At 58.7% G+C, this 12205-nt stretch overlaps 2 protein-coding genes across 2 annotated transcripts; one reads left to right on the forward strand and one right to left on the reverse strand.

Annotated features, from left to right (window-relative positions):
• Window positions 1-1077: 1077 nt before the first annotated feature.
• On the reverse strand, window positions 1078-5930 carry SPINT2 (serine peptidase inhibitor, Kunitz type 2). Its single transcript, XM_054052873.1, has 5 exons — window positions 5774-5930; window positions 3575-3742; window positions 2660-2926; window positions 2535-2579; window positions 1078-1426 (listed from the first exon to the last, which is right to left on the reverse strand). The coding sequence occupies exons 1-5, from the start codon at window positions 5862-5864 to the stop codon at window positions 1257-1259; spliced, it is 741 nt and encodes a 246-aa protein (XP_053908848.1). The 5' UTR covers window positions 5865-5930; the 3' UTR covers window positions 1078-1256.
• A 797-nt stretch (window positions 5931-6727) lies between these two features.
• On the forward strand, window positions 6728-10761 carry PPP1R14A (protein phosphatase 1 regulatory inhibitor subunit 14A). Its single transcript, XM_054052934.1, has 4 exons — window positions 6728-7006; window positions 8614-8694; window positions 9490-9522; window positions 10483-10761. Exons 1-4 carry the CDS (start codon window positions 6800-6802, stop codon window positions 10570-10572), a joined length of 411 nt encoding a protein of 136 aa, XP_053908909.1. The 5' UTR covers window positions 6728-6799; the 3' UTR covers window positions 10573-10761.
• Window positions 10762-12205: the final 1444 nt, after the last annotated feature.

The raw sequence follows: 12205 nt of genomic DNA on the forward strand, positions 1-12205 counted from the left end.
GGCGTGCCCCCCAAAACCCTTCAGCTCCTTCAATAAACACAGCACGGGGGGGTCCCCACACACTTTTGGGGGTGAAACCACCTAATTTGGGGGTCTCTTCTTTGACTTTTGGGGTGGAGGGGGTGTCCAAAGGTCCCCCCAAGTTGATTTGGGGGGGGCTCTTCCTTCATTTTGGGGGGAGGTAGTGTCCAAAGGTCCCCCCAAGTTGATTTGGGGGGGGCTCTTCTTTCACTTTGGGGGGAGATGGTGTCCAAAGGTCCCCCCAAGTTGATTTGGGGGGGCTCTTCCTTCACTTTGGGGGGGGTATCCTGGAAGTTTGGGGTCCCCAGGGTTGGGAGAGGCAGTTTTGGGGGGAAGGGGGGGGTCTTGAGGTGCAGGGCCCCCCAATTTGGGGGGGGGCAATTCTAAGGAGCTCCCCCACCCACCCCCCAAAAACCCCTGACCCCCCCAAAATAGTTTCACGTTTCCCTTTATTCAGGCAAACCCCAAAAAACATAGAAACCCCCCCAAAAAAATTCATCCTTGAACCCTAAATCCGACTGATTCGGCACCAAGATCACAAACAGCCCCCCCAAAAAAAGATGGGGGGTACCCTGAAAGCACTGGGATGCCGCAAATCACTGGGGCGCCCCCAAAAATCACTGCCCCCCCCCAAAAGAAATCACTGGGATCCCACAAAAATCAGCCAAAGGGACCCCAATAAAGAGATTTCACCCTAAAATCATCCCTAAAAATCACTGCCCCCCCCAAATTATCCCTAAAAATCACTGCCCCCCCAAAAAAAATCACTGGGATCCCACAAAAATCAGCCAGAGGGACCCCAATAAAGGGATTTCCCCCCCAAATCATCCCTAAAAATCACTGCCTTCCCTGAAACATCAGGAATGGACCCCAAAAATCCGGGATTCTGCCCCCAAATCATTCGGACCTTTGCGAAACTCGGAGGTTCCCCCCCTCCAAATCTCTGTGTGACCCCAAAAAACCTGATTTCTATCCCCAAAATCACCGGGACGCCCCCAAATTCCGGTCCTGACTTCCCCCCCCTCCCCAAAGCCGGAAAAATCCATGGAAAAGGGGTTGAATCCCCCCCAAAAAAGGGGTAAATTGGTATTTTGGGGCGCTTCTGCCCCCCCCCCATCGCCAAATATCCCATTTTTCCCCAAAGGAGTAGTAAAAAAACGCTTGGAAAAGAGAAAAAAGAGTCGGGAATTGCCGGCATTCCCGCCGGAAAAGTGGTTTTGGGGTTAAATTCCCCCTCAGAGGGTGTAAGCGTTGCTCATCAGGTATTCCTTGTCGTCTCCGGGGCTCCATCCCAGCGGCATTCCTGGCACTTCCGCCTTTTTCCGGCACAACTTGAGCACCAAATCCATACCGGAGACGAGCACGAGGGCAGCCAAAACGGCCAAGAGGATCCCGAGAGCGAGCACTGAGGGGCGGAAAAGGAGACGGAATTCCACAAGTTGGGAATGGTGGGATGGGGATGATCCCGAGGGTGCGATTCCAACCTTTTTGGGTGCCTCAAATGCCTCAGAAGGAGGCGGAGAATGGCAGGAATGATCCCAACGCCGCGATTCCTGACTTTTTGGGATCATTTTGTCCTTCCTGGGATCCATTCCCACCCTCATCCCAGCATTTCTGCCTTCATCCCACCATTCCCAGGCTCATTCCCACCCTTTGAACGCCCCAAATAGTGGGGAATAACGGTGTTGGGATCATTTCCGCCATTCTCTCCCTCATTTCTGCTCTTCCTGAGGCACCTGAAGACCCTAAAAAGTCAGGAATTGCATCATTCCCACCCTTTTCTCCTCTCAATTCCCGTTCTCATTCCCTGAGAACATTCCCACCCTTCCCAGGGCCTTTTGGCACCCCAAAAAGTCAGGAATAGTGGCGTTGGGATCATCCTGTCCTTGCCGGGATCCATTCCCGCCCTCATTCCAACATTCCCTACCCATTCCCATCCTTCCTGCGGCACTTGGGGCACCCCAAAAAAACGGGAATAGCAGTGTTGGGATCATTCCCGCCATTCTCCGCCTCATTCCTGCCTTTCCTGAGGCATTTGAGAATGGCGCGAATGATCCCAAGGCCACTATTCCCAACATTTTGGGGTCCCCAAATGGCCTGGAAAGGGTGGGAATAAATCCCGGGAAGAACAGGATGATCCCAATGTTGCTATTCCCGACTTTTTGGGGTGCCCCAAATGCCTTGGGAAGGGTGGGAATGGTCCCAGGGAATGAGGATGGGAATTGAGGATGGGAATGATCCCGATGGTGCAATTCCCAACTTTTGGTGGTCCTCAAAAGCCTCAGGAAGAGTGGGAATGACAGGGAGAATGGAGGGAATGATCCAAATGTCGCTATTCCCGACTTTTTGGGGCCTCAGAAAGCGAAGGGTGGGGAACGAGGGCAGGGAGTGGATCCTGGGAAAGACAGGATGATCCAAACGCTAATATTCCTGACTCTTCGGGACTCAAATGCCTCGGGAAGAGCAGGAATGGGGCCTGGAAGGGTGGGAATGTCTCCATGCCGGGTTCTCACCTTTGGAAGAGAAGAAGCTGCTGGTAAAATCCGCTTCGGCATCACCTGCGGAATGGGAATAAGTGAGGCTTGGAGAGATGCAAGGAAATCCCGGAATCCGGGAGGGAATGGGTGCCAATTCCCACCTTTTCTGGGTTGGCAACGGCTTAGGCACTCCTGGTGGCTTTGGAAGTTGTTCCCGTTGCCCCGGCAACCTCCGTAGGTAAAAATCCGGCACGTTCCGTTGGCCGGGATGTAGAACCAACGTGGGAAGGATGCTCGGCATGGACCGGTGAGAGCGGGAGCGCCGCAAGGATCCGGAGCAACCGCGGAAGCCCGGAAAGCACCGAGGTTGCCATCCGGAGCGTTGACGGCAGCCGGCTGCTCCGGAAGGCGGTTGGAATTCCCAAGAGCTGGAGACAGGTGGGAAAAAAAAGGAGGAAAGCAGTTCAAATGAGCCCCAAATGAGCCGATTTAGTGGATAATTGGGAAGTTTTGTCCCCAAAATGATGAAAAAATATCCCCAAATAATCCCAAACAATTTCTTTATTGGATTATTTTGGGGATTTTGGCGCCAAAACAAATGAAAATCACCAAAATACCCCCAAATAACCCAATTTATTGAGTTACTGTGGGGCGGAGGGGCAACAGAGGCCAAAATAATAACATCAACCCCAAGAAATCCACAAAATTGGGTCTTTTTGGGGCGTTTGATGCCAAAACAATAAAACCAAATCCAATAATCCACAAAATTGGCTTCTTTTGAGATGTTTGGTGCCAAAACCTTTTAAAAGACTCCAAATAATCCGATTTATTGGGTTATCGGGGAGGGTTCTGGTACCAAAATTATTAACCTCCCCCCAAAATGACCCCAAAACCTCCAATTTATGGGATTGTTTTGCACCAAAACAACTAAAAATGCCAAAAAAAAAATGATTTATTGGGTAATTTTGTGCTGTTTGATGCCAAACCAATAAACTCGACACCGAATCCTCCCTGGAATTGGGTTCTTTTTGGGGCAGAAGACCTGGAATTGGTCATTTTTGGGGTGAGTGCTGTACCGGCAGTGCCGCAGCGTTCCCGGCATTCCTGTTCCGTGTTGAAGTTGTTGGCGTTGCCGTCGCAGCCGCCGTAAACGAAGCTCTGGCAAACGCCGGACGAGGCGTTAAACCACCAACGCGGGATCCAAGCCCGGCAGTCGCCACTCGCCCGCGGCAGCGAGCACAGCCCTGTCGAGAGACCAAACCCAAATCACCCCCAAAACACAGACGTTCCACCCCAAAAAGGGCAACCGGCACCCAAAAAAGGCCATTTCTGCCCAAAAAATGGGCAACCGGCAGCCAAAAAAGGCCATTTCTGCCCCAAAAATGGGCAACTGAGCCAAAAAAGGCCATTTCTACCCCAAAATGGGCAACCGGCAGCCAAAAAATGACATTTCTGCCCAAAAAAATGGGCAACTGGCAGCCAAAAAAGGCCATTTCTGCAACCGGCAGCCAAAAAATGCCATTTCTGCCCCCAAAATGGGCAACCGGCAGCCAAAAAAGGCCATTTCTGCCCCCAAAATGGGCAACTGGCAGCCAAAAAAGGCCATTTCTGCCCCAAAATGGGCAACTGAGAGACAAAAAAGGCCATTTCTGCCCCAAAAATGGGCAACTGGCAGCCAAAAAATGACATTTCTGCCCAAAAATGGGCAACGGACAGCCAAAAAATGCCATTTCTGCCCCTAAATGGGCAACTGGCAGCCAAAAAAGGCCATTTCTGCCCAAAAAATGGGCAACTGGCAGCCAAAAAGTGCCATTTCTGCAACCGGCAGCCAAAAAATGCCATTTCTGCCCAAAAAATGGGCAACTGAGCCAAAAAAAGGCCATTTCTGCCCCTAAATGGGCAACTGGCAGCCAAAAAAGGCCATTTCTGCCCAAAAAATGGGCAACTGGCAGCCAAAAAATGACATTTCTGCCCAAAAATGGGCAACTGACAGCCAAAAAATGCCATTTCTGCCCAAAAAATGGGCAACTGAAAGCCAAAAAAGGCCATTTCTGCAACCGGCAGCCAAGAAATGACATTTCTGCCCCAAAAATGGGCAACTGAGCCAAAAAAAGGCCATTTCTGCCCCAAAAATGGGCAACTGGCAGCCAAAAAAGGCCATTTCTGCCCCAAAATGGGCAACTGACAGCCAAAAAATGACATTTCTGCCCCAAAAATGGGCAACCGACAGCCAAAAAAGGCCATTTCTGCCCCAAAAATGGGCAACCGGCAGCCAAAAAAGGCCATTTCTGCCCCTAAATGGGCAACTGGCAGACAAAAAAGGCCATTTCTGCCCCAAAAATGGGCAACTGGCAGCCAAAAAAGGCCATTTCTGCAACTGGCAGCCAAAAAAGGCCATTTCTGCCCCCAAAATGGGGCCCTTTCTGCCCCAAATCCCCCAGTGCCCCCCAAAAGCTTCTTCAGACCCCTGCTAGTGCTGGGCCTCACCCCAAACTCCACTCAGGGTCCCCTCAAATCTCCCCAAATGCTGTGGTCCCCCCAAAATCCAATCTCGGGGCCCCCCAAACCTCACAGGGATCTCCAACCCCACCCCTCAATGCTGGGACCCCTCCCAGGACCCCCCAAAAATGCTGTGACCCCCTAAAAACAAACTCAGGACCCCCTCAAACACCTCAGGGTTCCCCAAACCCCACTCAGGCCACCCCAAAAGACCCCCCCCAATGCTGGGAGCCACCCCAAACTCCTCAGGGCCCCCCGCAAAGATCCTCCAATGCTGGGAGCCCCCCCAAAACCCCTCAGGGCTCTCCTCAAAGACCCCCCAATACTGGGACCCCCCTAAACCCCTCAGGGCCCCCCTCAAAGACCCCCCAATGTTGGGTACTCCCCCAAACCCCTCAGAGCTCCCTTCAAAGACCCCCCAAATGCTGGGAGACCCCCCTAAACCCCTCAGGGACCCCCTCAAAGACCCCCCCAATCCCCTCAGGGCCCCCCTGAAAGACCTTCCCAATGCTGGAACCCCCGCAACCCCACTCAGGCCCGCCCCAAATGCTCTGACCCCCCCTCCAAACCGCACTCAGGCCCCCCCAATGCTGGGACCCCCCCAAACTCCACTCGAGGCCTCCCCACACCTCTCCCCACACCCCCCAAGGTCAGGATGCCCTCAGGGCTCCCGTTCAATGCTGTGATCCCCCCCCAAACTCCTCCCATCACCCCTCTCACCTCTCAGGCCTCGCCCCAACCCCGGCCCCGCTCCCCCCGCCCCCCTCGGCCGTTACCGATCGCGCGGAGCCCGTCGGGGCCGTCGTTGGCGGCAGCCACGGGCAGGAGCAGCAGCAGCAGCGGCGGGAGGAGCCGCCCGCCCGCCATGGTGGCCGCCTGCCCGCCCGCTGACGTCACACAGGTGCGCCGCCGCCTGCCCCGGTGACGTCACACAGGTGAGACAGGAGCCCAGCTCGAAGCCACGCCCCCGCGCCCTCCCCACGCCTCGTCCAATCGCTGCGCGGTGCGTCTGCCAAGCCACGCCCACTCGCTAAGCCACGCCCAAGCCTCTCCTGTCAAGCGACGCCCACTGCCCCCCGCCAGGTGAGCTCAGCAAGCCACGCCCCCTCGCTCTTGGCCCCGGCGATCGTCCCTTCCCCTGAATCCCTTTGGCCGCTTGCCTGCCTTAGCCACGCCCCTTGCCTCCATCTCCGCTCTGCATTGGCCTCGCCCTTTCCTTGGCCACGCCCCAATCACATTGGCCACGCCTCTAGTGTCTATCCCTTCATCCCATTGGCCGCGTTTGTCCTTAGACCACGCCCCCCCTTGGCCACGCCTCGTTCTCTGGCCACGCCTCCATCCCTGACCACGCCCCTCCATCCATCCCCAAATCCCATTGGCCCCACGCCTTCCCTTGGCCTCGTCCCCTCTTGGCCACGCCCCCCTCTTGGCCACGCCCCTCACTCCATCCCCTGAATCCCATTGGCCGCCTGTCTCCGTTGGCCACGCCCCAATCGAATTGCTCCGCCCCTCACCGCTCCCCCCGCTCCCCATTGGCCGCGTGTCTCCTTTGCCACGCCCCTCTTTGCCACGCCCCTCGCCTTGGCCCCGCCCCTCGATCCTATCCCCGCACCCCATTGGCCACGTGTCTCCTTTGCCACGCCCCTCTTTGCCGCGCCCCTCGCCTTGGCCCCGCCCCTCTATCCTATTCCCGCGCCCCATTGGCCGCGTGTCTCCTTGGCCACGCCCTCTTCTGTTGGCCACGCCCCTCGTGGCCACGCCCCCTCGCCCCTATCCCCGCCGCCGCCCCGCAGCCCCCCGCGATGGCCGCGAACCGGTGGTGGCGGCGGCCGGGCCGGGGCGGGGGCTCCCCGGGGTCCCGGCGCTCCCCTCAGTCCCCGGGTCGAAGCCCGGGGCTGCAGCGGCGCCCGGCGAGGGTAACGGTCAAATACAACCGGAGGGAACTGCAGCGGCGCCTCGAGACCGAGCAGTGGATCGACCGGAGGCTCGAGGAGCTCTACCGGGGGAGGGTACGGGAGAGGGGTCGGGACTGGGGATCGGGACTGGGATCGGGAACGGGGACCGGGAGAAGGATCGAGACCGGGAATGGGGACCGGGAGAGGGATCGGGACCGGGAACGGGGACCGGGAGAGGGATCGGGACTGGGAACGGGGACCGGGAGAGGGATCGGGAGTGGGAACGGGGATCGGGAGAGGGATCGGGACTGGAACGGGGACCGGGAGAGGGATCGGGACTGGGAACGGGGACCGGGAGAGGGATCGGGACTGGCAACGGGGACCGGGAGAGGGATCGGGACCGGGAACGGGGACCGGGAGAGGGATCGGGATCGGGAACGGGGACCGGGAGAGGGATCGGGACTGGGAATGGGGACCGGGAGAGGGATCGGGACTGGGAATGGGGACCGGGAGAGAGATCGGGACTGGAACGGGGACCGGGAGAGGGATCGGGACTGGGACCGGGGACCGGGAGAGGGATCGGGAGCGGCACCGGGAGGGCGAGAGCGCCCGGGATTCTCGGGACGGGGATGGGGCAGCGGGAGAGGGAGCGGGATGCTCGGGGGGACCGGGAGAAGCAGAGGGAATGGGAGCAGAACCGGGACGGGAGAGGGAGCGGCACCGGGAAGGAGGACCGGGAATGGGACAGGGAGGGGCACCGGGAGAGAGAGAACGGGACTGGGAGAGGGAGGAGGAGAGGGATCGGGAGAGAGAACGGGAAGGGGATCGGGAACGGAACCGGGATGGGGGGAGACCGGGAGAGGGCTCCGGAGCAGCACCGGGACCGGGAGAGGGGAACCGGGACGGGAGGGGAATCGGGATGAGAGGGAGCGTGGGGAGCGAATCCTGGTGGGAAAGAGTCAGGGATGCTCGGGACCGGGACTGGGAAACGGGAGTGACCCCGGAATGGGATTGGGAGTGGAAACGGGAGTGACCCCGGGAATGGGATTGGGAGTGCGAATGGAAATGGGAGTGGGAACAGGAGCAGGAATGGGAGTGGGAATGGCACCAGGAATGGGAGTGACATTGGGAATGGGATGGGGAGTGGGAATGGGAATGGGATTGGGATTGGGAGTGGGAACGGGAGCAGGATTGGCACCGGGAGTGGGAATGGGAGTGGGAACGGGAGTGACTCTAGGAATGGGATTGGGAATGGAAATGGGAGTGGGAACAGGAGCAGGAGTGGAAACAGGAGTGGGAATGGGATTGGGAGTGGAAATGGGAATGGGAACAACACCAGGAATGGGATTGGGAGTGGAAATGGGAGCAGGAAGAGGAGCAGGAGTGGAAACAGGAGTGGGAATGGGATTGGGAGTGGAAATGGGAATGGGAACAACACCAGGAATGGGATTGGGAGTGGAAATGGAAGTGGGAATGGGAGTGGGAAGAGGAGTGACACTGGGAATGGCATTGGGAGTGTAAACGGGAGCAGGAATGGCATTGGGAGTGGAACCAGAAGTGACACCAGGGATAGGATTGGGCCTGGAAATAGGATTGGGAACAGGAGTGGCACCAGGAATGGTCGGAAGGCCCTGGGGGGGGGGTTGTTTGGGGACCCCTGGGGGGGTTTGGGGGACCCCTGGTGGGGGTTTGGGGGGGACACGCGTGGGTCCCCTCGGCAGGAGGAGGAGATGCCGGACGAGGTGGACATTGACGCCCTCCTGGAGCTCGAGACGGACACGGAGCGGGCAGAGGCGCTGCAGGTGGGGGCAAAGGGGGGTTTGGGGGGCAAACGCGTGTTTTGGGGGGCAAATAAGGGGTTTGGGGGGGAAAAATAGGGGTTTGAAGGGGGACAAATAAGGGTTTGAGGGAGCAAACGCGTGTCTTGGGGGGCAGATAAGGGGTTTGAGGGGGGCAAATAGGGGTTTGAGGGGGGCAAATAGGGGTTTGAGGGGGGCAAATAGGGGTTTGGGGGGCAAATAGGTGTTTTGGGAGGGGCAAACGTGTATCTTGGGGACAAATAAGGAGTTTTGGGGGGGCAAATAGGGGTTTGAGGGGGCAAACGCGTGTCTTGGGGGGCAGATAAGGGGTTTGAGGGGGCAAATAAGGGGTTTGAGGGGCAAATAAGGGGTTTGGGGGACAAATTAGGGGTTTGGGGGGCAAATAAGGAGTTTGGGGAGGGACAAATGGGGGGTTGGGTGGCAAATGTGTGTCTTGGGGGGCAAATAAGGGGTTTGAGGGGGCAAATAAGGGGTTTAGGGAGGGACAAATGGGGGTTTGGGGGGCAAATGTGTGTTTTGGGGGGCAAATAAGGGTTTTGGGGGGCAAATAAGCTTTTGGGAGGGGCAAACACATGTCTTGGGGGGACAAATAGGGGTTTGGGGGTCAAATTATGGGTTTGAGGGGCAAATAAGGGGTTTGGGGAGGGACAAATGGGGGTTTGGGGGGCAAATGTGTGTCTTGGGGGGCAAATAAGGGTTTGAGGGGGCGAATGGGGGTTTTGGGGGGGGGTAAATAGGGGGTTTTGCCCCCCCCTCACCCCCTTTCCGTCCATCCAGGCCATCCTGAAATCCTGCACCACCAGCATCGAGGTGCGGAGCCACTGGGAGGGAACTGGGAGCACTGGGAGGGGAAACTGGGAGCACTGGGGGGACTGGGAGCACTGGGGGGGGCTAGACTGGGGGAACTGGGAGTAGTGGGGGGGAACTAGGGGTGACTGGGAGCACTGGGGGATACTGGGAAGGGAAACTGGGAGCACTGGGGGGGCTAGACTGGGGGAACTGGGAGCACTGGGGGGGAACTGTGGGGTACTGGGAGCACTGGGAGAGGCCCGTGGAGGGACTGGGAGAACTGAGAGGAACTGGGAGTAGTGGGGAGGACGGGGGGGAAACTGGGTTGAACTGGGGGGGGGGTGGTCTGGGAGGACTGGGAATACTGGGGATGGCTGAGGATACTGGGAGACTCTGGAGGGGGACCTGGGGGGTACTGGGAGGAGTTTGTTTGGAACTGGGGTTACTGGGGGGGGGTACTGGGAGGGCTGGGAATATTAAGGGGGGTGACTGGGGATACTGGGGGGAACTGGGGAGGGTACTGGGGTTACTGGGGAGGGTACTGGGGGGCACTGGGGAGGGTACTGGGGGGCACTGGTGGGGGATTTGAGATACTGGGGGGACACTGGGGATACTGGGGGGACACTGGAGATGCTGTGGGTGGAACTGGAGATACTGAGGGGGGGATTGGAGATACTGAGGGGGTACTGGGACCCCTGGGAGGGGGGAGCTGGGGCTTACTGGGAGCACTGGTGGCAACTGGGCCATATCCAGACTCCTCTTGCTCCAACCAAGGCTTTAAAAGGGCAAAACATTCAACGCCGGGTGATTCCCGGGGGGGCCTTTTCCTCCCCACTCCATCCGGTAGCGGCTGCTTAGGGAGGGGGAGGTGGTGGATTTTGGGGTGGGGGGGGTGGATTTGGGGGTGTGGGGTTGATTTTGGGGGGGTGGGGGGGTTAATTTTTGGGGAGAGACCCTAAAATCCAACCCCCCCCCCCCCAGGAATTCATCCAGGAGCTTCTCCCGCAACTGAAAGGGCTCCCGAAACAACAGGTCCTGCAGCACCCCAATCCGGATGAGACCCCCCCATAACACCCCCTCTGGAAGAAGGGGGGGGGGCTGAATCATGGGGACCCCCCCTCGAATTTGGGGACCCCCCCTGAAAGGCAGGGGAGCCCCCCAAAACCATCCCCCCCCCCCGCTCCCATACAGTATTTAAGCCCTTTCCCCCTTCAAATTTTGGGGGTCCCCCCTCCAAAATCCTGTGCCCCCCCCAATAAAAGCTCACTGTGCTGAACCTCTGGGGGGGTCTGAATCGTGGGGACCCCCCCTCGAATTTGGGGACCCCCCCTGAAAGGCAGGGGAGCCCCCAAAAACGAGCCCCCCCCCCCCCCGCATTCGCCGGTGCCTTATATAGGCAGGAGAGCATTCAGGACAAGGGGAGAATGGGAGGGGAACTGGGAATACTGGGAGCGAACTGGGGGGACTGGGGAGGGGAACTGGGAATACTGGGAGCGAACTGGGAATACTGGGAGGGAACTGGGGGGACTGGGGAGGGGAACTGGGAATACTGGGAGCGAACTGGGAATACTGGGAGGGAACTGGGGGGACTGGGGAGGGGAACTGGGAATACTGGGAGGGAACTGGGAATACTGGGAGGGAACTGGGGGGACTGGGGAGGGGAACTGGGAATACTGGGAGCGAACTGGGAATACTGGGAGGGAACTGGGGGGAACTGAGGGGACTGGGGAGGGGAACTGGGAATACTGGGAGGGAACTGGGAATACTGGGAGGGAACTGGGGGGAACTGAGGATACTGGGAAGGAGAACCGGGAATACTGGGAGGGAACTGGGTGGAACTGGAGGGGACCTGAGGATACTGGGAAGGAGAACTGGGAATACTGGGAGGAACTGAGGGGACTGGGGAGGGGAACTGGGAATGCTGGGGGAGGACTGAGGGTTTTAGCAGGACTGGGGGGGACTGGGACTAATGGGGGGAACTGGGAGTGGAGTGGGGGGAACTGGGGGGACTGGGAGGGGTGGGGGTTGCTGAGGGAGAAACTGGTGGAACTGGGGAGCAACGAGGATATCCGGGGGGGGGGTACTGGGAATACTGGGGGGGCGGAATGAACACAACCCCCAAACTGCCCCTTCTGCCCCCCCAAACTGCCCCTTCCTGCCCCCCAAACCCCTTCCTGCCCCCCAAACTGCCCCCTGCACCCCTAAATCCCCCCAAACCCCTTCCTGCCCCCCAAACTGCCCCCTGCACCCCTAAATCCCCCCAAACCCCTTCCTGCCCCCCAAACTGCCCCCTGCACCCCTAAATCCCCCCAAACCCCTTCCTGTCCCCCCAAACTGCCCCCTGCACCCCTAAATCCCCCCAAACCCCTTCCTGTCCCCCCAAACTGCCCCCTCTGTCCCCCCAAACTGCCCCTTCTGTCCCCCAAACTGCCTCCTCTGTCCCCCCAAACCCCTACCTGCCCCCCAAACTGCCCCCTACCTGCCCCCCAAACTGCCCCTCTGCCCCCCCAAACTGCCCCTCTGCCCCCCCCAAACTGCCCGCTCTGCCCCCCTAAACCCCTTCCTGCCCCCCAACTCTCTCCCTCCCCAAATTCCCCCTCCAAACGCGGCAGAAAAGGGCATTCACCCCCCAAAATTCCCCTTTTGGGCCCAAATCTCGGCGTTCCCGCTCCGTATTTACACCTTTATTACAACCGCTCCTTTT

Source organism: Cuculus canorus, chromosome 37, assembly GCF_017976375.1.
Source record: "Cuculus canorus isolate bCucCan1 chromosome 37, bCucCan1.pri, whole genome shotgun sequence".
Classification (NCBI taxonomy): Eukaryota; Metazoa; Chordata; class Aves; order Cuculiformes; family Cuculidae; genus Cuculus; species Cuculus canorus.